This window comes from Dufourea novaeangliae, unplaced genomic scaffold (genome assembly GCF_001272555.1).
Source record: "Dufourea novaeangliae isolate 0120121106 unplaced genomic scaffold, ASM127255v1 scaffold6, whole genome shotgun sequence".
Taxonomy (NCBI): Eukaryota; Metazoa; Arthropoda; class Insecta; order Hymenoptera; family Halictidae; genus Dufourea; species Dufourea novaeangliae.
Genome location: NW_015373900.1, coordinates 167,107 through 191,413, shown reverse-complemented (window position 1 = coordinate 191,413; position 24,307 = coordinate 167,107). Strand labels below are relative to the sequence as shown.

The 24,307-nt window shown below is 37.9% G+C and overlaps 5 protein-coding genes across 7 annotated transcripts; 2 read left to right on the top strand and 3 right to left on the bottom strand.

Annotated features, from left to right (window-relative positions):
• Window positions 1-2,216: 2,216 nt before the first annotated feature.
• LOC107193558 (acyl-CoA:lysophosphatidylglycerol acyltransferase 1-like) lies at window positions 2,217-5,018 on the bottom strand. 2 transcript variants are annotated; one of them, XM_015583027.1, is made up of 6 exons: window positions 4,612-5,018; window positions 3,499-3,716; window positions 3,202-3,416; window positions 2,842-3,115; window positions 2,601-2,752; window positions 2,217-2,525 (listed from the first exon to the last, which is right to left on the bottom strand). In XM_015583027.1, the coding sequence occupies exons 1-6, from the start codon at window positions 4,644-4,646 to the stop codon at window positions 2,289-2,291; spliced, it is 1,131 nt and encodes a 376-aa protein (XP_015438513.1). In that variant the 5' UTR covers window positions 4,647-5,018; the 3' UTR covers window positions 2,217-2,288. The 2 variants fall into 2 exon arrangements, with proteins under 2 accessions (XP_015438513.1, XP_015438514.1); XM_015583028.1 differs by lacking the exon at window positions 4,612-5,018 and adding an exon at window positions 4,250-4,492.
• Window positions 5,019-5,602: 584 nt separating this feature from the next.
• LOC107193493 (fumarate hydratase, mitochondrial-like) lies at window positions 5,603-8,648 on the top strand. Of its 2 annotated transcripts, none has more exons than XM_015582946.1 (7): window positions 5,603-5,809; window positions 6,666-6,800; window positions 6,888-7,088; window positions 7,161-7,443; window positions 7,521-7,783; window positions 7,867-8,256; window positions 8,347-8,648. In XM_015582946.1, the coding sequence occupies exons 1-7, from the start codon at window positions 5,687-5,689 to the stop codon at window positions 8,473-8,475; spliced, it is 1,524 nt and encodes a 507-aa protein (XP_015438432.1). In that variant the 5' UTR covers window positions 5,603-5,686; the 3' UTR covers window positions 8,476-8,648. The 2 variants fall into 2 exon arrangements, with proteins under 2 accessions (XP_015438432.1, XP_015438433.1); XM_015582947.1 differs by lacking the exon at window positions 5,603-5,809 and adding an exon at window positions 6,580-6,589.
• Window positions 8,649-8,683: 35 nt separating this feature from the next.
• On the top strand, window positions 8,684-10,376 carry LOC107193416 (arginase, hepatic). Its single transcript, XM_015582856.1, has 8 exons — window positions 8,684-8,784; window positions 8,862-8,967; window positions 9,025-9,097; window positions 9,184-9,389; window positions 9,452-9,615; window positions 9,701-9,816; window positions 9,882-10,004; window positions 10,102-10,376. Exons 1-8 carry the CDS (start codon window positions 8,684-8,686, stop codon window positions 10,335-10,337), a joined length of 1,125 nt encoding a protein of 374 aa, XP_015438342.1. The 3' UTR covers window positions 10,338-10,376.
• LOC107193528 lies at window positions 10,237-11,233 on the bottom strand. The gene is made up of 3 exons (XM_015582994.1): window positions 11,139-11,233; window positions 10,395-10,888; window positions 10,237-10,317 (listed from the first exon to the last, which is right to left on the bottom strand). The coding sequence occupies exon 2, from the start codon at window positions 10,886-10,888 to the stop codon at window positions 10,508-10,510; it is 381 nt and encodes a 126-aa protein (XP_015438480.1). The 5' UTR covers window positions 11,139-11,233; the 3' UTR covers window positions 10,237-10,317; window positions 10,395-10,507.
• Window positions 11,234-11,780: 547 nt separating this feature from the next.
• On the bottom strand, window positions 11,781-24,299 carry LOC107193523 (fasciculation and elongation protein zeta-2). Its single transcript, XM_015582988.1, has 9 exons — window positions 24,009-24,299; window positions 21,360-21,612; window positions 14,219-14,341; window positions 13,880-14,036; window positions 13,381-13,489; window positions 13,035-13,297; window positions 12,877-12,952; window positions 12,742-12,807; window positions 11,781-12,637 (listed from the first exon to the last, which is right to left on the bottom strand). Exons 1-9 carry the CDS (start codon window positions 24,112-24,114, stop codon window positions 12,621-12,623), a joined length of 1,170 nt encoding a protein of 389 aa, XP_015438474.1. The 5' UTR covers window positions 24,115-24,299; the 3' UTR covers window positions 11,781-12,620.
• Window positions 24,300-24,307: the final 8 nt, after the last annotated feature.

The following is a 24,307-nucleotide window of genomic DNA, read 5'->3' as shown; positions in this document are numbered from 1 at the left end:
TCTTCGATTGAATAATTTCGAGCGATACCTAACGATTATCGTATTGCAAAACAAATTTTATTAATTAACTTATAAATTTCTTATAGTACAATTACTAGTACATTAAAAATCTTGTATTTGTTACCTGAAAGATTTGCAACCAAGACTAGAAACATTCTATCGTGGTAGCTTCGATTCCCTTAAATACTTCATAAACATAAAGGTATGAAACTAGATATTAACAAAAATGGGTGACTTTGTTACTAAATAAAAAGTCTCAAATGTGATACAAATTTTGATTTATCATTCTTTCTACCATGACGTTAAACTCTGTATCTGTGAATGATATATAAACTCCGCAGACATTTCTCTTATAGCTTCTGAGTTAAATGCAAAGAAATGCACAAAACATTCATATGTTGCAATGGTATGCTATTATTGTATGTAAGTATATAAAATTTTCGTTTTTCGATATGTCCAAATATTACGGGAACTTAATGTTTTTGATAGGTGAATGATATTATGTATGTGCCTATCCTTAAGGAAACTATCATCGGTCCCACAGAAATTGTTGTACAATCATAATCCTTTGATTTATAAAGTTCTGATTTAACGTTTAAGTAAAAATATTTAATTACAATCTTTCTTGTTATGAGAGTAACCATAGAAAAATTGTAATTACTATGTGTATTGTAGGACAACTGATATTCACTCTTATGTGCTTCAACTATTTTAGCTTTTTGAATAAATCAGTCTAGAAATTGCTTTCAATTTCGGCAATAGATTTTTACCTCGTAATATCCAATTAGGCAGCATAGATGACATGCCTTCCACGCTTGTATTATTTCTCTATGGTTTTCTTTTTCATTCGGTGGAACCTTAGTAATCTTAAAGTTAATTAGTAGGCACAGGTTCAGCCATGAAGATTACGTACGAGATTCGCATACGAATATATACAACTAACACTGAGGTTTGTCCGTAGGAACAAGGCACAGCTGTTTTTTTTTTTTACTGAACAGCGTCGTTATTGATTGAGATTTAGCAATAAAGTATACACCTTACTCACTTCGGCAGACTTTAAAAGACGTGATTTTTATTTTTGCTAATTTTTTCCGAACAAATTGTCATTAAATTTCTCATCTACCTCATAGAATTATGAACATATATGTATAAAGTTTCTAATATGTGATTTAAAAAATTATTTTTATGATTGACTTCGCATTAAAAAATATCTTGTTTTTTTTTCTATCATGTATTATAAATAAATGGATATTTCTTTGAAATGGTACTCACTATTACCATTTGTACACAGTAGCAGCAACAGTTTGCTATTACATCTTTGCAATTCCACATCATAGAACATTTTGTGATTCTATTCAAGATACTGAATTACGAAACACACATACTGGATACAATGAGAATCCCTCTGAAATGCTACCAAGTCCTCCAGACACATAATCAAGTGTAGACACATTTTCACTCTTCGTAATAAATGGAATAATAAAAAGGATAACATCTAGGTATGCCGACGCAGTGCATTTGAAACCAGCACGCAAATGATAGCATTATTAAAATATCTAACTGAATTAACAAATGTTAAATCATTTAACTTGTATAAGTATGAACATTAAAATCTTAAATTGTATCATTTACAATGAATTTTCTATAAAAAGGAGTTTAAATTATGACTATACTTTTAAAACTGCTCACGTCTTGATACTTCGTAGTTCTTCATTGAAATGAATTTGGTCTATTTTTTGTCCGTATAAAATAAAATTGTCATTGTAATTCTGACTATTTCATGTTACTTGTGTCTTTTACCAAAGACATAATTTGTACAATTACATCATAAATGTCATGTTACAAATATAATGTCATGAGGAATATGTCTCACTGTATAAATTGAAATAAACGTTCTAAGGAATGACCAACTATAACAAAGATGTATACAACTGTGCAAGAATTTTCCATAAGGAACTTCGTTACTTAAACAAAAATTTTGTTATTGTGATATCAAGTTTTGTTATATCACATGATAGGTACATGAAAATCAATAGAATTATGTTCGTGTAATCAATATAACAGACTTCATAATTAAATAATTCTTCATAGCAATAGAAGCAATGATTGCGATTAACTAGCTATATTGTATCTAGTCATAAACATTCACTTGGAATTGACAATTCAGACATTCGTTAATTTTATTAGTCAACATCAAGAGTAGTGTTTAAGGCAGGAATATTTTTTAGATTACTACACTGTAATTTCACTCATGTTCGAACGTGATTTCTTATATAGCATAAAACGCTTTACCAGAAGTAAGAGAGCACATATGCAAACATATTGTAATGTATATAACTAGATGTTATAAAAAATAAATGAAGGACTAGGAATCTTAATGGATCCTGATGGATCTTGGAACCTTCACTGGCCGATGCTTGTGTACCATGAAATGTTCCATACTTATAAAAGTTATCCAAAAGTGCTTCTTTTTCAACCCACCTATCATACAACCATTTAGATAATAATTCTGGTTCCCGAGGAACCTAAAAGACGATGATACACTAAAATACTTCTATGATAAACAGAAAAAAATGAATAATAAAATATTGAAAACTTACCACAGAACTAGGAAAAACTCGATAAAACAGTACTGTTTCACATGGTGGTCTGGAACCAGTTATAATTGTAGGTAAATCAATTGGTTTTCCCTGAGGATATGCTATTGTTATATCAAGAATCCAATTGATTTCTGGTTTTGCTACTGTCATACCTGTATCAAAAGTTTTTAGAAATAATTTAATACCATACGAAGTAGCACTGTCCTACACACCTACAAGTACTGTTTATAAGGTTACTTACTTGGTCTATTGTCCAATTGTTCGTTCGATCTATTATTATCCTGTGATGGACCAATTGTATCATATATAGTTTGCATTGCTCCTACACGTGGCAGGGTTACATTTTCAAGAATAGGAAGATTATTCTTTTTAGCATATTTTTGCGAAGTCTCTCTTCTTTTACATAAAAAACCTCCTTCTGGAAACAGTACCATCCACTTTCTGTTAAGTGGAATGTATGCTTCTTTTAGATGTTTTTCTAATTGTTTCAAACTTTCTTCTCTGTTCTTACGACCCTAATGAATATTAGAAGACAAGTGTTTTCATTATGTATAATAAATTGTATATGTTGTTATTAAATTAATAAGACTTGAAGGCTTACAGATACAATAAAGAAGTCCTGATGTAAAATAGAAACTATACCAAAGTTGGTAAATTTAAAAATCCTGTCCATAATCCACATTAGATTAGGCAATACATTTGGTTTTGAATTGAATGTTGTCATTAGCATAGGAACATCACCGGTGCTTTGATGATTCGCTATTACTAATGTTCTTTCACTAATAATTTTTTGTATATCATCACCTTGTTCTATTACTGCCAATCGAAATGCAATTATTAATATTTATACCATAATTGATATAGATTTTAATTTTATATGTATTATTTATATATTTACTGTCATAGCCTGCAGACCAGGTCCACATTGATACCATTGCTAATAACCAATGGAAAAATAGTCCTTCGATCCGCCAATATACTTGAGGTTGATAAACTTTTACAGGAAACAATAATGTCATCCATACTACATATGTTGGTATACAATACATATTGTTTAATATCACAAAGCTGGTTCGAACGACACATTTTAGAAACGTTAATACATTATTGATTACCCTGTAAGACAGACATTACTGTAATATATTTTTACAAACTAGTAAGATAACAAATTATACAATTAATTTTATGTTTTTTCATGTGCTAAAACTAATTGACAATCGATAAATAGAAGATTTAATATAAAACTGAATACCAATGCTGATTCTTACATTAAAGGAAAAGCTATTGTAATATAACATGTATTAGTAAATATCATGTAAAAGGATAATATTATCTGTACACTTATTTCTGTTTAAAATATCGGTAAGTAAATATTATTTACTTAAAAACACGAGGACTATGAAATATGTACACCAGAAAGATAAAATATGAAGAAATCATTTCTATTTGCATACTACAATTTAAGTTCAACCGGTTGCAAAAGTAATTTCGTTTGTAATTTTAAAATGTCAGTTAAAAATATCACGCTGAAAATGCTTTATCATTCGAAAACTATAAAAGTATCCCGTACATCGCAAATAAATGTAAGCAAACATTAAAACGTTATCAACGATTTGAGTTAACGGAAAAAAAATTGTGATTCAGTTTACATTTATTGTCGACTCATTTCAACCGATATTATCACATTAAATTAATGCCACAATCGCCGGTATATACGTTGGCAAAAAATTCTGTAGAACCAACCGATTGGCAGAAAAAAACTAAAATTAAATAAGATTTAAAATGATCTTAAATTGTTCAAAGTATTGCGTTACTTGACCGCATAAGGGCCGGCTCCATACTGATTCTAGGTTAAGAATAGGACCAAATAATTAATATCGTCGGAAAAACGAAACGTAAGCTTGTCATCAAATGTCTCAAGGACACGTAGACGAATTTTTTTGGTAGGTCGACAGAAGAAGCGGAAAAAGGTTTCGCGACACGCGCCTCAATGGGGAATGGCACAACTTACCTCGCGAAAGTAGAAGAGGAAGAAGAGTCAGTCATTTTCGAAAGACACCGCTCGTGACGCGACTCCGATAATTTTCATCCAGATTTTTTCGAGCATAGCATTCGACCGGTACAGAAATTACATAATAAGGATCATTAGATCGGATGACACATAAGAACCGCGTGCTGTTTACATGAGACCGGAGTCTTAACAACAATGTAGCAACGAAATCAATCGAGCTTTGCCGCGTGGCTTTATCGTGTTGGATAATTGCTCGCAATATTGTCAATTTTTATTCACGCACCGCTACTAATATAAAGCCATTGTTGAACTAATATCATCGACTCCGTTCAACCATCCACATGACATTTTTTCGAAAATACACCATAGTCCGGTCGCCGCGTCTGCTATTACGCGAAATCACCACAGCGGACGTAACGTAAATAGAATGGCGACGAAAGTTAACGGGCTGCTTTAAATACTGCGATTGATCTTATCGACGATCAACGTATACTTCGTTGATCGATTTACTACTTACTTAGCTGTGAACTGAAAGAAAAAAATGATAATTAGAAGATAGAATAAACTTCGGTTCAGTAAGTAAGGTAAGTATGTTCGAAGTTGCACGTTTTTTTTTTTTAAGATTGTAACGGTCTTCCAATCATAAAATAGCGGTCTCGTCGTTTGAACCATTCCACTTTTTCTGTAGTATTACAACAAAAGATATTGAAAATTACATTAATAACTGATAAAGTGCATTGTACATAAAGAGATCTGCTATACAATAATAGAATACTCTACTTTGTCTTCAATGTTCGATTATTATTAATCAAATTTAACTTATTAAGAAATGTGAACCAATCGCAAACGTTTCTTTTCGCGCGTGTGATGTCGCTGTTTGATTTGCAGAGTGTGAATTCGTGGAAGTGTCATCATGTTGATAAGTTTCTATCTAACTAACGTATATTTTATATACCCGCTTGTCCGCTCACCGCTCACTTGCCGCCGTGCTCGACAATTGTCTACTTGGATTAGTTTAGATCTTTTAACACTCTGCGTGATTGTTGAAAGAAATAAACAGTGATAGACGGTTAAAATGACGTTGAATCTATTAGGATGTTCCCTAATTAGTCGTGAATTAAGAGAGTTGAAAAAATTGTCGGGACTTTTAACATTGAGACTGTCTCTAAGCACATCGGCGATTTCCAAAGGCTGTAAGGTACAAATTTGTTCAAATAAAGTGGTTATACAATAAGTTGCGTCGCGCGATGACATTACATTCGTTTGCTCGTATATTTCTCTTCAGAATTTAGATGTTCACGAGTTTTAAGGCGATCCAAAAGCCGTTTTTACATAATCGTTGAAGAACTTGATCCTAAAATAGTTTCCGAAAGATTACCGTGAAAAATTCCGTGACACTTACGGACAATTTTATCCACATCCTTTCGAAATGTCATCCTATGGTTTTGCAATATAACAATTGAATACGTTTGATATGTGATCATTAATCAGTCTCTCGAAAGAATGCAATGTATTTTTTAAATGGAATTAGAAAGTTCAAAAGCAAAGATTTAACGAAAAAAACATGGTACGAAGCGATTTCTTATATTTTTCTAAATGTTTACCGAACTACCTTCCCTTCTGATTGAAAAACAAATATATTCATAAAAGTCCTTCTGCTGATACAAACATTAATTCCAAATGATTGTAAACTTAATAAATGCATTTTTCGAATTTTATTTTGCATGATGCTTTTGTTAGTTTGTGCATCTATATATTGATTGTTTCATTCAACTTTTGTTTAGAATCTCTGACACATTATGATTACTTAGAACTGTTTTGTGTATCTGCATACATACATTCTCTATGTATACATGTTATCGTGACTAACTGGCTTCATTGGACTGACCTTCAGTTTCCCCTGCTCAGACTACTTTAAAGTCTCTTGGGTTATATTATACTTGCTCAGTTGAATTACATAATTTTTCCTTTCACCATGGTATAAATATAGTTAAAGTATTTTTTGGGAAATTTATTTAACTAGTTTTACTGAGATGTTGGTGTTATAATTGTAGGATGGAAGTAAGGAGTATCGTATTGAGAAAGATACATTTGGTGAGCTGAAGGTCCCCAAAGACAAATACTATGGGGCACAAACTATGAGATCAGTACTGAATTTTCCAATTGGTGATACCTTTGAACGTATGCCTGTAAGAGAATGCAATAAATTATTATGTTTTTATAAATTCTGTCTGTCTTATGCGTTTATAAACTTTTATCTATTACATTTGTTTTAGTACGGTGTTATTGTGGCAATGGGTATATTGAAAAAAGCTGCAGCAGAAGTCAATAAAGACTTTGGAATGGACACAAAAGTAGCAGAAGCTATCAGCAAAGCTGCAGATGATGTTATTTGTGGCAAACTATATAATGATCATTTTCCATTGGTAATTTGGCAAACAGGTTCTGGTACACAAACCAATATGAATACTAATGAGGTACTTATTAGTATATATTACTTCAAGGTTTTTCTAAATAATACTCCCAAGTACTTTATAATTATCATTTAGGTAATTTCAAATCGTGCAATTGAAATGCTTGGTGGTGAACTTGGTTCAAAGACACCAGTGCACCCAAATGATCATGTAAATAAGTCTCAAAGTAGTAATGACACTTTCCCAACTGCTATGCACATATCAGTTGCCTTAGAAATTGATAGGGTACTATTGCCTGGAATGATGTGTTTACGTGAGGCTTTAAACGAAAAATCTACAGAATGGAAAGATATCATAAAGATTGGTAGAACACATACCCAGGACGCTGTACCTTTGACATTAGGTCAAGAATTTTCAGGTAAGTATTAGGATATGTAGATATGAAATAGACATTAAAAATATAAGTTATTACCGATATATGTTTCTGGTATTCAGGCTATGTGACACAAATGACAAATAGTATTACAAGGGTAAAGAATACTCTCCCACATTTATATCAGTTAGCACTTGGTGGTACTGCAGTAGGTACCGGATTGAATACTCCAAAGGGTTTTGCAGAAAAAGCAGCAGCAAAGATTGCAGAACTCACTGGTTTACCATTTGTAACTGCTCCCAATAAATTTGAAGCTTTGGCAGCACATGATGCCATGGTAGAAGTGTCTGGTGCACTCAATACAGTTGCAGTTTCACTTATGAAGGTATATATTTTAATGAAATTCATTTATGTTACATTATTAACTAATATAATATAAAAGAAATTTTATGTACATTTCTTATTTAGATAGCCAATGATATTCGGTTCTTGGGAAGTGGACCACGTTGCGGTTTGGGAGAACTGTCTCTTCCTGAAAATGAACCTGGAAGTTCAATTATGCCCGGTAAAGTGAATCCGACACAGTGTGAAGCACTGACAATGGTTTGTTGTCAAGTAATGGGAAATCATGTTGCAACAACTATTGGTGGAAGTAATGGCCACTTTGAACTTAATGTATTTAAACCTGTCATGGTTGCAAACACATTGAGGTCTACAAGACTCCTAGGTGATGCTTGTGCTACCTTTGCGAAGAACTGTGTAATGGGCATTAAACCAAACAAGGAGAATATTGATAAACTACTAAACGAAAGTTTAATGCTTGTTACAGCATTAAATCCACACATTGGCTATGATAAGGTATCTACATAGATCCTCTTTAGTAACTTTATGAACTCTGATGTTTTGATTTATTAATGTACGTACAATAAAATTCGCACTTTGTTTCAGGCTGCTGCAATTGCAAAACAGGCACACAAAGAAAATCTTACATTGAAAGAGTCAGCACTGAAGAATGGTATCACTGAACAACAATTTGCTGAGTGGGTCAAACCCCAAAATATGATCGGTCCCAAATAAATTGATTATTCGAGCGATAGGAGATGTTTTAACACAATGTTTTGTTAAAGTTTAATACTTAATATTAATGTTGCCAATTGCCATTAAAACTACTATTGTACATTTGAAATGTATTTCGTATTTGTATTTATGTCTTTAGTCTTTCCTATTTAATAACTTATGTAAATTTTACAAACAACAAATATAGAATACTTAAATTTCCTAAAAGATGATGTTTCCTGAACACATTTACATCCTAGCACATTATTACCATTTCTGTATATTTGTGAATCACGAATCTCGTGCGTTATCTGAGCTAGATAATTCAGGGTATAGGTCAATGTCTAGCTATTATGCTTGTGTTACTTTACTACTAGCTCGTGTTCAATCATCAACTGAAACAACAGATACAAAATCAATATGTTATCTAAAATAGAAAGTGTCATTCTCAGATGTGTAGTTCGCTATTATTGCAAAGTGGGAGTAATTGGTGTACCATTTGAAAAAGGACAGGTATGTTTTCTAAACTATTTCTATAATGACTTCTTACTTATTACATTAATTGTACAGCACAAAGAAGGTGTAGCACATGGTGCACGAGTAATCAGGGAAGCTGGATTACTGCAAGAGTTAGAATCCTTAGGTAATTATTTTATTCAATTGCATCTATTTTCGGTATCCTTAAAACTTATACAATTAACTACTATTTCATTCAACATGGTAAATAAGGCTTGGACGTGAAAGACTATGGCAATGTTTCGTACGAAACGAAAGATGTCGATGGTGTGAATAACATGTCATATTTAGGTGAAGTTGCTGGTTGCACTGGTTGTCTGTCTGAAAAAGTTCAAAAGATTTTAAACGATGGCCGCCGAGTATTAACACTTGGTGGCGATCACAGTGTAGGAATTGGAACAATAGATGGTCATGTTAAGGTATAGCTCAAACGAAAAGTATACTTGCAGACATGCATTAGAATTGTACTATATTTTTAAAGGTAAAGAAAGATGTAGGTGTAATATGGGTTGATGCACACGCAGATCTTAATACAAATAAAACCAGTGAAAGTGGAAATGTTCATGGTATGCCTGTAGCATTATTAACTTCTGAATTAGCTGATTATTGGCCACACCTTCCAGGCATGGATTGGCAACAACCAATGTAATTCTTAGAAAGATTCATGTACTGAAATTATTAAATATAATTACACATATATAATAAAAATACTACAAATGTTACATTGCAGGCTATCCATAAGAAATGTGGCTTACATTGGATTAAGATCTGTAGATCGTTATGAAAGATTAGTCATTGAAAAATTTGGCATTATTGCTTTTGGTATGGAAGATGTTGAACGATATGGTAATTTTTAAACTCTGTATATATTACATTCAATTACTGCTTATTCATTTAAATATTTTATTCAGGAATTCATGATGTTGTTAACATGGCAATAGAAAAGGTAGATCCTAATGACTCCAAGTCATTGCATGTTAGTTTTGATATTGATTCCCTTGATCCTTTAGAAGCACCAAGTACAGGAACTCCAGGTAAATAAAACCTTTCTCTTTAATTAGTTCAAAGTAATCCTACCCAAGTAATTTTCATTGCAGTTCTCAAAAATATTTAAAGGGCATATGATTTTAGTGCGTGGAGGATTATCTCTTAGAGAAGCTGTTCATCTAATGGAAGAGTTGTATAGGACTCACAGATTAAATGCTGTTGATCTTGTAGAGGTAAATCCTTTAATTGGCAGTCCACGTGATGTGAACTTAACTATTGAAGCTGCCATACATATTATACAAGCTGGTTTTGGTTACACAAGAAGAGGTCTTAAGGTTCCAAAGGGAATTACTGATATGCCTTTACAAACATTTAGATAATAATTCATTTGTTCTTATTTAAGCAATATTCTTTAAATTTAAATGTAATCAAGTTACCACATTTTCTCTCCTCTGCAGCTTGTACACTAGCAGACTCTTGTACACTTTTAAGCAATACCACAGAAATATAACAGAGAAACAAAATGCAACAATGTATTTCATTAGTTTGTCTACTGATTATTATAAACCACAAAAATTTTGTTGGGAATATTGGCAAACTTAATTTCTAGCTTTGATATCTCTGGCTTCAAGTCTGATTCTGTAAGCTCAACTTCACAATCTAATATTCCTTTTGTATTTGATCCTGTCAGAGGAACTGTAAACTTTCTAATGTTGCCATTCTTTGGAAGAAATTTTATGCGTCCTTCTTTTATTGGTTCTCCTAAATGTTTCACAGTCTTCTCGTGGTTAAGAAGAATTTCTAAGATTCTCTGATAAGTTACTGTCTTCCGTAGTCGTTCTTGATATTTATACCCGAAAACATAACCACTACATCCAATAATAATACCTCCGAAACCAGCTATTCCAACTAATGTTTGAAGTGAAGGCATCTGTGTAAAAAGAAAGCAGTTCTTAACCTATGTTAGTATTAACAAAAATAGCCGAAAATTATAAGCACATTGTTTATATATAGAATTGTATTAAAAGTACGATATAAATAGAATTATATTTATATAAATAGAAACTTTAGGTTAGATTTTCCTATGAAAACTATACAGCACGAAAATTCTGGAGTTCTGGTTAAAAAAAAAGAAAAAAAGAGTTGTATAAATTGTCTTATTAAGTATATAAAGTGCGTACCTTTACCTATAAGTCAATCTTTAATATAATCCACGAATCAATTATTTTCTTCACTTTTACATGCTTTTCGAATAACCTTGTTACCTTGTTGTACCCTGTTCTCACTATACATTGCTATACATATATATGTATAACATATAAGTATTGTTCAAATAGGAGAGGTTTTCATGGATGGAACAATATCTACTCAAATCCTACTGTATATTCGCGCAGGCGAGCGTGTAATATGATTACATTCTAAAAATAAAATTGAGCTCTATTATAAACATAAGTAAATAAGATTAAAATATATATAATCGTAATGTATTTATCATGATAATAATATACGCTTTAATCATATGATTGGACTATGATAAATAGACTACGGATTTTATGCATTTATAGCCTATAGGGGCCTGTAAAATACAGTAAAAAACAGAAATTTGAAAACATCCAATAAATTTTCTAGTTTACTCTGAGTCCAATATAATACTTAAGAAAAGAATGTAATCCCTAGATTTGCTCTGCTCTGTATGAATTTCTGTAGAAAACATCATTTTGCATGAAAATCCACAGTCTAATGATAAATCATTGCTTTTTCCATAATGAATATTTAATTAAATATGGTCGAGGAACATTCTTTCAAGTAGTAAGATTGTCCGGTTTATTTCTTTATTTCAACAAACACAATATTTCTAAGAGTATGCACAATGCATTGGAGCAACTGTGTTGCTGTACACAAAGAATTTTTAATGCCAGCTTGCATACAGTCATGTAATAGGTCTCGAGTGAAGTACACATCCGTGAAAGTGTGATTCGAGTAACGAGATACTTGTATCTTAGCGCGTCAATGTTATTAGTTATTTTAACTTTAGATACATACGGGCATTACAACAATACGCACTAAATTCGTAAGCTTAGTTATACTGTTCTCTCTCTCTCTCTCTCTCTCTCTCTCTCTCTCTCTCTCTCTCTCTCTCTCTATTCTCCTTTGACAGAGAGTGATCTACAAGTTATCTTGTATATTTTTCTAGATAAATATAAGTATTCTCGGTGATATAGTAAATTTCGCTCACACGTATTTCGATAAAATCTTTATGTACAAAAAATTACAAAAAACTGAATTGGCATGAGAAATTCATAATGACGTATACAAAAATGAAGATTGTATAATTCATGTACGACGAGGAGGTATATTCCATAGAGCGTATACATAGATTACCAGAACTGTATCTTACGTAAAATCAATATACACATTATAATATATAAAGTAAGACTAGATGCGAGTGTCAGGGGACCCTACCTACGATCTACAATCAATAGAGAGTGTAATTCGAGTCACAACTCAGAAGCAAAAATCACCTGCCTTAACGCAAGAATATGCGACACAACAACGGCTGAAAGCGTACTGGCAAGGAGAAGAGAGCAATTGGTATTCTTCAATATTTAATATCTTTCTTCCTGATTTCCATTGTCCTTCCCGTGAGACTTACGGTATTCTCACTAAGTGGGACACAGTACTGAAAATGTACAATTGTGTCCTGAATGATTGCACTTCCAATAATAATACACGAATATCCCTATAGACATTCATGTTAATATGTAAGTTATAAAATTTCATTACCTTTGAGTATGTAATCCGTTAATAAAGTAGGTACAGTTGGACTATCTTCGTTAATTGCTTTTAATACTGTAACAAATTATGACATTTCAGTCTAACAAAATATCACAATCACCGATACATATTCCTAGTACTTACTTTTTATGAGGACCTGCAAGGCTTGATTGTCTGGCGGACCACTGTCCGTATGGTATGGAATTACAGTTGTCAAATACTAAAAAAAGCATAGAATATTATTATTTCTCCTTCGCCACTCATATTAATTAACAAAATTTCTTTCGCACGTCGAGCATTACCTTAGATTCTTGCAGGGATCTATGTTGTGGCAAGGGACTAGTACCATTTTGCATTTGATTTCTCTTTTTCGTTACATGATGCTGCCTACGTCGGTTTTGTACAGCCAGCAACAACGAGATGAACTGATTCTTCAGCTCCTTCTCGTACTCCAACTCGTCTCTCAACGCGAGTTCGGCGATCAGGGTCTCGCTTAGGGCGCCCACCAACGATTCCATCTCTCCAAGGAGTTCGGTCAACTGACTGGAGCTAAGCTGTTTTAACTCTAAAACAAACATCGTGATTCAAATTAACGGGGTCCATATTCCGATACTGTTTATTGTTTCAGATCGATCGATGGAAACGTACTTTTCTCGTGGAGCGGCGAACCAAGAACTTCTCTGCTCCTTTCCAACGCCTCGTCGCTGTCTAGTAATGAACCATCCGAGTCTGGTGACCGTTCCATCGAAGGACTCTCCTACGAAAACACGATTATTAATCCCAGGCATGTCAGACTGTACGTTTCTAGAGCTTAAGAAAAGCCACTGAAGCTATGTGCATACAGTAGTTGGATTAATTATTTGCTCCTATACATATATCGTTTTTAAATACTTCTTTATGTTGTTAGAGATTATGTTCTAACAGTTTCTATAATCATCGCACCGCCAATAGCAATTTCAAGTAATATATGTACAGTTCTCACTGTTGAGGCTTACACTGTATGATGCCGGGTCGTGAAAGCCTCAAATCTCTGTTCAAGTAATATCTTTCTCACTATTGCGTATCTTTTAATTATATCGATCTACTTATGGCAACCAAGTCTGCAAATACTTGTTATAGCTACTGTGCGCAATACTGGCAGCCTCACCTGCATTATATCGTCTATCTCGCGGAGCACTTCTTCCGCTGTCTTCAACTGTTCCTCAGGGCAGTGTGTATCGATGCTGCTGGACAAGATTAAAGCATGCATGTCCAAATCAGTCGCGACAGCCTCGTCTTCGCTACTTAATTCCTCTAGCTCTTGTCTAAAGCAAACAAAATGAAAGCGACCAATTGGCAGACATTAATCGCGTCTTGCTCACCGGCTACAGATTTCCGAATTTCTGTTTCTTGCGGACACAGTCACAGAAAATGGACTGTTCCAGAAACGAAAGCAGCTAAGATATTTGACGGAAAAAAAGACAAAAAAACGGCCAAAACAACTCACCTGTCGTTCGAGAGCGGTGTCTCGTTTAGATTCAACGCGGGCATATGCATTTTCCTGGCGTACGATTTGCTCCAGTCAATTGGTAGTATGTTACCAAAAGTGCCGGTTATCGTCCACCACATTCTAAACAACATACATAACACGATTAAATGATTTACAATATATCACCGTTTTTAATAAGAATCTGGAGTAGGAAAAAGAGGAACGTCCCTAGCCTTCGCTTCGAATTATTTTTTCCCCAATAGACACACACACACACACACACACACACACACACACACACACACACACTTCATTGGGGCGTGTTACTAATTATGCGGACATCACCACAGCTGACTCATATCCTCTTGCTAAATTGTTCACCGACGTTTTCAAACTACGAATTGAATTAGCGGGTTTCTATTTTTGCGCCTCGACGCGAGCTGGACACTTTCTCAGAATTTACACTCCTGAGCCTCTCCGTGATTTTTATTTTCTAACATAAACGTCCGCCACTCGAAATACACACCGAAAGTCTTGCAATAATTGCGACCAGTTGTTTGAGTGAACCTCAGACACGATCTTCGAAGTCTTGACGTGCCTTGAAATCTCATCGTGTTGATGTTGATACCAACACCGACAATCGTCTGAAATCCGTACCAATCGAACGGATATGTGAAATCTTTACATTAAAGAATCGCCAGTCACGTGGATCGAACGAATTTTCCCGTTGTCATTAGCCTCTGGTAAACAATGTTGCTCGATGCAAGTCACTGTGAAACTGATCTAGATCGAAAGCGCTGTAGAAAAGAGGCGCAGGTTGTTTCCAGGCACGTTTAAGCGTTAAATGGCCACGAAAGGCGCGATAAGATTCTCCAGCATCGACATGGACGTTCTGTTCAGTATTCGTTTTCTGGGATAGCGTGTGAATCACTCGGCTTTCGTAGGCGTTTCCTGGGTATAGGCACGACAGATAGACACACGCGGCGCACACATTTGATCTCCTGCAAACAGAGAGTAACTTATTTCGATAACAATAGAGGTGGCCGGTTTCAAGGAAATTAATGTGTCCGGTATGAATCGACGACGATAGTGCCCATGAACGTATTCGATCAATGCGCCTAGTCTCACATCTCTGATTTGTAAACAATCCCGATTACATAACAAATGCGTTAGATTAAACAACATGTGAAACGATTACATGTAGTTACCCTACAATCTTACAGTAGCAATAATTGGGACATCTACCTTATACATGTACAGTGTATTACAGAACTTACGAACGATTGTATTCTAATTATTTGTTCTCGTTATCCATTCAATTTAAAATCCCTAGGCACGTATCTGTCTTTCTTCAGACTAGTAGAACGAGGTATCAAAGATTTTCTACAATTTTCTGCACACTTTGCGCACTACATAATACATAATATGTAGTCTTCGTTTTTTGCTCTGTTTCCTTTGGTATACATATAAACTCGCTGTAAGAGCAACGTTCTGTTAAAAGAATTCAACGCTCGGGGTCGCAGACATGGGCCCCCTTTTAATTGGGTTTAATGAACGTCCCGATCCCTGTATTTTCGTCGCGCTGGTCCTCGGATTCCTTCTTCCATCAACGTATCCCTCCTCATTGATTAAACTGATGGTTTGTTTCCTTTCTGTTCGAGGGGGCAGACGTCGCCGCCGTCACCGCTGATGGCGAGCCACGGAAATAAAAAGGAGCTCTCTCGCGGCGCAACAGAAACCAGCTCGGTCGATGGTGTCGGATTAACAAATGGAGGTCAATTCGACCCACTTGAGTTTCTCATTAATATTAAGTGCATTAAGGCAGTGACTTCATCCCAGACCGCCACGCCGTATGTTGGTCGCATCGAAATGAACGGCTAAACATAACAGAGACTAGGGGCGACATATGGGTGGGTGAGAGAGGGAGAGAGAGAGAGAGAGAGAGAGAGAGAGAGAGAGAATCATCGTCGCGGTTTAAAATCAATACGCTCCAAAGATAGACGACGTCATAATGGGAGAACAAAAAACGCACACCCACATTTGCGTAAACATTCGCCGCGAGAATTATACACCAAACGTTAACTGTAAGTACTTGTCTTCTTTTTTTTTGGCCTCATTCGTTTCCCGTCATGACCAATACAGGAAACGGAAAACAAAGAGGAATATCGTAATAATTAGGATGACACTGAATCGCGATCAATATCAGTTGTGCCTGCAAACACATTTGTTTTGGTAAGTGGTTCGATGACTGCTCCGTTCTCTATACACGTCCGTTCCAATAAAATTGGATCGTGAAAATTGCAGGGAAATTCAATTCACAGGAAAAAAGCTACTTGTTTATTAATTCATCGTTCGGTTCAATGATCCGCGACGAGACTCCGTACGCCATCGGTTGCGTAACGCCGAATAGCCTGGTAAGAGGAAAACAATGTCCTCGTAAACGTATTGGTTGTGCAACGATTAGTTACCGCAGGATTGTGGAAGAGGTTTTCGGCCCTGGGGAATTTGGGGTGTTCTATCAACATGGACGATCGTTTTGCGTGAGACGATTGAAGGAGACATAAAAATGGGTTGATACGATGCATCGAAAGAGTAACATCTTGTGTGCGCTTCTGCAAGATCGAGATACATGTCTATCTGCGCTCATTTCCCTGAATAAGTAAATTGAACCGAAGAAACGGGACGCGCGAGTACGCCCGATAGTCAGAGGAACCATCGTAACGAAGGTGGGTCCGTATAGCGCGTGCGCAGTTTTATTGACGTTTGTCCATCCGGAGGATGGCTCGATACGAACGGCGGAACAAAACACAGAGATCAAATTTTCATGCCTCCACGATTCGATCACGCACAATTTCTTCGCCGCGAGGTAGTCGTGTTATTGACCGTAAGTACCCGGGGACCGGATTTTGTTGTCTCGCGCATTCTTTTCGATCATTTTGGCTACCGTTTTTACTCGGGCCGATGTTCACCGTGAAGACTCGAATAACTCGTACGATGCGTGCTAATGATTTGTATATGTATGTATACTATCCACATGGTTCGTTTTATGCCCTACAACATATATTTTTACGCGAAATGGCCATAACATATATTTCTCGGCTTCACTTTGTTCGGCTAATCGGATTCGGAGAAAGAAAGCTCCAACTCCCGACCTATCGACAACCTATGTCATTCATCAAATTATGGTATACAAAGTCTTTTTTGCTAACCCTAATATTCCATAAATGGCGACCAACGAAATAACGTACCACACCTGTATAGGTGATTAGCTCAGAGTGAACGATGCTCGATGGTTCTCCAACGTTCGTGGAATATTTCCTAAAATCACGTCGGATAAACCAAAACCAAAACAAATTCCACGGGTATTGAAACGCGGGGCGAAGCCGTCGTGACGAGAGACTTTGTCGCTGCAAGAGCATCACGGGTACGAAGAATCACTCGGTCTCGAAAGGGGTCGCGGGATAAAAAAGCAATGAAGACGTCAGAAAGAAGAGGAAGTTCGATGCCGCGAGGCCGAGAAAGTCTTTCGGCTCGGTCGAGTGAAAAGGACTCGCGAGGCTACTGTGTTTCGCCAGCGTTGAAAGGGGTAACCCCACTCCCCCAAAGTGGGACAGGGGCCAAAAGCGACAACGAATATACGACCTTGCCTGACCCGAGATTTTATTCGTGAAAAGTTGGTCCCCCCGATCCTTGAGACGAGCGAGTGTCTTCGTCCGCGACGAATTGAATTACGGTCGATGGCACGCGGGGACTTCTCTCTCTCTCTCTCTCTCTCTCTCTCTCTCTCTCTCTCTGGCGGTGTAAATGTGCACACGGGCGTTTCGCTACTCTTTCGTTGCCTGGCCTAATGCATGCACAGAAAAAACAAAAGAAAAAAGAAGTGAGGCAATGTTGAATGAAACACGTGGGATAACACATGTCGTTTCTGCGAACCTCGGACGCTGACCTCTCGACTTCTCGCAAAACACGTTCGGCCGAAGATGAAACCACTGCAAAAATTGCGTAACTGGCCGGGCGGGGTCAGATACGGATAAAAAATGTATATACCGGGTGTACCGCGTGAAATAAGCAACGGTTGCAACTACCCGTTCCATCCTAGATTCATGTTTTCCTTATGACACTGTAAAGGTCAAGACGAGGTTTATGGATTGAACGGTTAGAATCAACTGAGTCGCCTGTATAGTGTAGAGTGTAGTACCTTGATCCAGTAGGATTTACGCGGCCCCATAGACAATATGATTTGTCGTACGACTGATCGTATAACCTAAATAGGTCGCTTCGATCGTCTAAACGACAGTTCCAACCGTCGAAGTGATGTACAGTAAATCCTCGATCAGTGTTCGAAGGCTTCTTGGTGTTGAACATTAGATATTTCATAAACTAATGGCCACGCGCGGCTAAAACAAATATCATTAGCTTCGGAATTCCAAGATCTATCACTGTGCTAAACCTCATTAAAAAGTCAGCGTTACACCTGGGGACCTCCCCTTCTAAGTGCCGAGGAGCCTTCGCATACTCATTGAAGATTTACTGTATGTCGTACGACAAATCGTATCGTTTATAGTCTATGGGAACCTTTAGATCTCCCACTTTATCATTGAAAATTCAAAGTTTGCTCGTAATATAAACGTAGCAAGTGCCGTCAATTTTTGGTGTACATCGTAGGTATTCGGAGACTGTTCGTTGTTTTCAGTTTATTTACCGGAACCCTCTTCCGACTGACTTGATAAAAGTCCAGACGGATTTTGCGAAGACAGCGGCGGGACTTGAAAGGAATTATGCACAACGGTGGACAATGAAGTACAAACGAGTTTAAGAGAGCCCCGCCTCGCCGCCGCGTTACTATACACCCGAAGAAGATACAATTTTGCGCTTCGTTGAGCCTTCACCTGCAGTCTCGGGGCGGTTTGTCGGACACCTGCGGCGCGGCTACAATGAACATTGTTCGCTGAAAATATTTACCTAGAGTGTCCCTTCGACCTTAACCAACGGGAATTCTAACTTTCCTTCAAGGATACTTTTCCACCTGACCATCGAAATTTTGACAACGGATAAACTTGCCCGACACTTCTTCTACCAGATATCCCTTCACGAGCATTTGTCTGATCGATTATCGAAATCTCTCATATCGGTTCACCGTTAATCATCCTAAATTCTAAAATAACTGTATGGATAAGGTGTAGCGACTCTAATTAACTTCAAAAGCAGTCCAAAACATTTTCAGTACGAAAGACGACTAGTTAAAATCGATCCCATAGTCTAATTCTAATTAGACGGCAACCCGCTTCTTGTTTCAACGCGCGCTGTCCACATCGCGGAGAGAAAGCTGCAGAACGCGCCGCAAACGTCATGTAGAGAGTACTCATGGCGGCACACTTTTCAGTTGGAAAATCGATACGTACCATAATTCCGAGATCAGACTTGCCGCTAGTATATTCACGCCACGGAACGTCCGAAACGATTGGAAAATAATTAACTTTTCATAAAAAAATGGAGAAACCCGCATAGAAACATACATACTACATGATACATACCCTATAAACTACTGCCCCAAATATCTCTATTTACTTGCAAGGGAAGGACCCCAACTGTCCGAATTGGATTTTAACGGGGTTTTGTAAGATGATAATATACAGTGTACAGACTCTCGATAATTTTAAAGACTTATAAACAATCAAAGTGGTGTACCTTTAAGATGTACAATTATAAAACTTATCAAAGTATAAGGTTGTTTAACTGATAAATCGGAGCTCCTGGGATCGATTCTCGTTCACCAAAATATAATATTTTTCTTTCTCTTTTCTAACGCAACTTCGATAACTTCAACTTGTATTACAAGTTACCTACACTCGAAAGTTCGTAACTTTCATTGTTGAACCTGTATACCTATCATCTTACAAAACCCCGTTAAAATTGAAGTCGAATAGTTGAGGTCCTTCACTTGTTAGTTTCCAAGAAGACAGTTATAGTTGCGCAAAAGTAACATTCAATTGACATTGCAGTAAATCAGAGCGTTGTCACTGCCTGATATTTACACGATTACTGACTAGTTTTCCCCAGAGACATTCATAAACGCTAATTCGACACGGACCTGACACCATACCAAATATCTATGTCTATAGACACCCCGTTGTACGACTCCATCCAGCTTCAATGAACACGTATGTACCAGTTATCGTTCAGCGATATTAGTTTAACTACTCGAGCATTGAGTGAAATTGCTACTCGCGCGTCTTAACGACTCCCGAAGAAAGCGTTAACACGGGTATTATTTAAACGGGATATGTATTATCTGTAAAACAGCCGAACGGACGGATGAACGGCGACGAAAGGCGTAATCTGGCGAACATTTTTTGCGCGATTTTATAGGAACAATAAATTCAACCGGTTCGTAATCTACGGCACGCTAATGCCGCCCGGGACAACGTCCCTTCAATTATGTCATTGAAATACCGTACCGATATGGTAGTTACGATTCCCGCGCGAATAATATAACGGCGATGCCATAAACGATTACTTCCGTTCGGCCGGAACGAGTCGACCATCATTACTGTACGACGTGTATACATATGTGTACATAAACGTGGATCATCATCATCATCATCGTCGTCGTCACACGCACGCACACGCACGCACACACACACACACACACACACACGCGCGCGCGCGCGCGCTTGGCCGTCCTGTGGTAATAGATATCTCAAGGTAAACGCGACAATTTGAACGCGATAACACACCTCGATCTTCGGCCTATTCATTTACCAAAGCCGCTGCCGCCATCACCACCAGTGGTGTGGTTTGTTTTTTAAATCGCGAACCGGTATAACTGTACGCGGGGGGAGGAATATCGCGTGACCCAAGGATCAAGGGAGAAACTGCTCAGTCGCGTGCGCTAACTAACGTAATTTTCATTCGCACCCCTCCCCCAACCCCCTCGTGGCTCTTTCAATGTCCGAGGTTGACTTTAGTCGTCATTCGAGCAACGACTCGCGGGGTGGTAGACACTGATTATGGTTGTCGCCCGTAGATTGTATTCGAGGAAAGATGCGAAACACGATGTTTATCCTTCGTCTAAAGTGTAATTCGTCACCGTTAGCCTGGTTTAATGCCCCTTTTTTTTATTTCAGTAGGTGTGTGTGTAATGAATATCGTAACGTACTGGCACTCGTTCATGATCTCCTCCTGCGTCCGCACTTGCACAGGTGCCAAAGACTCGACGTCCGTGCCGTAATCGCGGAAGCAGGTTGTTATCTTCTCGTCGAAGGTATTAACAAGATCCTCGAGGCTGCCACTGAAGGGGCTGAACGTACCCTCTTGGAGGGTATCGGTACCGTTCTCATGGGTCCCTGCCGGTTCGTTCGCGTTGCAGTTTTCACTATAGCCTCCGTCCAAACTGGCGTCCAACAATTGTTCTGTACAGAAAACGAATCGTTAACTTTAAGGTTCCCACAAACCAACAGCGATAGATTCGCAACAGTTTTAAAATGCATGCCGTCTTATGAGGCTGTTCACACCAATGTGAAAAATTTCCGCAAAAAATTTATCTATAAAAAATCTATCGCTAATATAATAATTTATTTTTAAATGTTAAAGCCTATTCTTATTCTTAACCGAGTACTCAGACAGTTCGGACGTACTGTATTAATAGCGAAAAAGTATAAATAACTCTAATTAATTATTAATTCACGTTTATTATTATAATTAAGTATACAAAACTGCACAACTGTTGTTCCATTTATCGTAATCTGTTGCCACATCGAAAAAAATATCGTCTGTTCGACGTGGGCTATTTAAAACAATTAAATTAAATGACACGCGAGCGTGTACGAGTCATCGGTTCTAGCGGGATTCCAGAGTAAACACAAGTAGAGTGAGCGGAACGAAGAGGGACGCGGTCGGCGGCAAAAGCGAAAGACGGATCATCGTTTGTAGGCACATACACAGAAGCGTTTTGACTTACGACGAGGACAACGATGACGTCCGACTCGACCGGTACATATTTAATTATACACGTCTACGCGTTGTTGGTTGTTATCACTTATATAAAGTTCAGGGACTTTCCTGTGGAGGATCGGTGACGTAGCAGACCGTGTCGTATATGTTTTGGGCAGGATCGAATGTCCATGATTTCTTTTTCACGTTTTCCCCGAACACCAGGTTTTTCGCGTTTCCGTGCTCCCGGGCTGCCTCCGATTCTCGTCGCAGCGGGAGGATTTCAATGCGTTCTACGATGTCGCGAAAAGTGACACGAGTGTCGTGCTCGAAGGCACGTGCGGAGACTTTCGAAATACATAATGTTATTCGAAACAGAGTTAAATGTACACTGCGTTCCATTTCAGGAAATACGCGTGTATATGACATAACGAAATGATCAATCAACAATTTCAAGCGAACGCTGGAATTGCACGGTTCCAGCGTGTCGAGGCATTACTTATATAGCCCGATGCATTAGAATGTTCGCGTTTATGGACGATGGAAAAAAAATACAGTGCAGTCGTAAAGTAAACCCTTGATATGTGAGTTCCCTTTTGGTGCTGGAGGGCGTACGATTGCATTACGTACAAATATTAATTAGTATTTGCAATGCTAGAAATTCTTCCTGGATTTAAATAGCTATCGACGTTGAATTAAAACAGAAAGACATTGAACTGACATTGTACAGCACTTAGAGGCACACTTTAAATTCTATATTTTTGTTAATACTTTTGTACCAGCGGCTGAAACACGAGTACCTTAGCTTCCTCTCGATTTTACGATTGAACTACACATCTTTTCTGTCGAGTGCTCGAGTACTTATATACCTTTCGCTGTTTCAGAATTTCGTGAAAGCCTCAATTATCCTACCTTTTCCATCACCGTGCCATCCGAACTGGAAAATATTGTATAATTGCCTTAATATTTACTCGCTTGATCGGCGTTAAAAATGGGAACGCGTAGTAAAATTTTAATGGTCTCCGCGAACGTATTGACGTTTCTTATTATGGTCTCAAGAAGAATTAACACGGGCAAGATGTTGGACGGCAATTGTACGCGTGACGTGCGCCTTTTGTCGCGGTTCGAAGGTCGCTTCTTTATGGTGGCTAAGTACGCCACACCACCCTTGTTATTCGTTTCTAAGGATCGCAAAACGAGCGTGACCACGCATGCACACGCGCGTTTCACGCCGTTTATACTCGGACAGACCCACGAAACCTGTTTCCACCACGGGAGACAACTTTTTCGGTGTCGAAATTTCCGTTTATAGGTACGGGTCGCACTACGGCGCCGGCTTCAAGAAAACCGGGACGAATGACACCGACACCACGCGGTGAACACACAGAAACTGTTCTCGATTCCTTATCGATAGCACCAACTTTCTTTGCGGTTCATGATCGCACACGACAGGAACGAAGGAATTCGGTCCCAAAATCTCCACTCGCTGTACACATACACCTTTTTGCAAGTTAAGTGTACACACACTCTCGACGGAAAGAAGACTCATATGACCGTCCGCGAAACATTTTATTACTTTGTAAGTAGGATTATCCCACTTTCGAAATGGTCGGAGGTCGATCGCGAATAGAGTAGAGGAGAGTAGAGGAGAGTAGAGTAGAGGATGTCGAGACCGGTGTAACTCTCAGTTCGCGTAATTTTGGCACTCGACGCGACACACGCTGTTACTAAAGCAATCCCGTATCGGGAACATCGCGATAAACTTTCGATCCATAGGAGGTTACGCGACGGAGCGGGATCCGTGAGTCCGTAAAACGAGGTGACGAGCCTCTCGCGAACAAAAGAAATATACACACGAGCCGTGTTTTTCTCGCACCTGTCAGTAGATTCATGTTCTTCAGACTGGCCGTGTCTTCCTCCTCGAAGCGTGCGAGGGGTGCCTCGAACTTCAACTCTGCGATCTTGCCCGCCATGTCCCTCATTATTGACCGTGTGGACAACCGAGAGCAGAATGGATCACCGCAATGAAATTCGGCACCGTACACTTGAGGCAGCGCCTCCGAGGCGCACCGTGCTCCCCTTGAAGGTTTTTCACGAGGGGCGAGAGTAAGAAAGGGCGAGGGAACACGCAAAAACCATCGGTGTACTACGCACAATCCGCCGCATGCGAGGCTT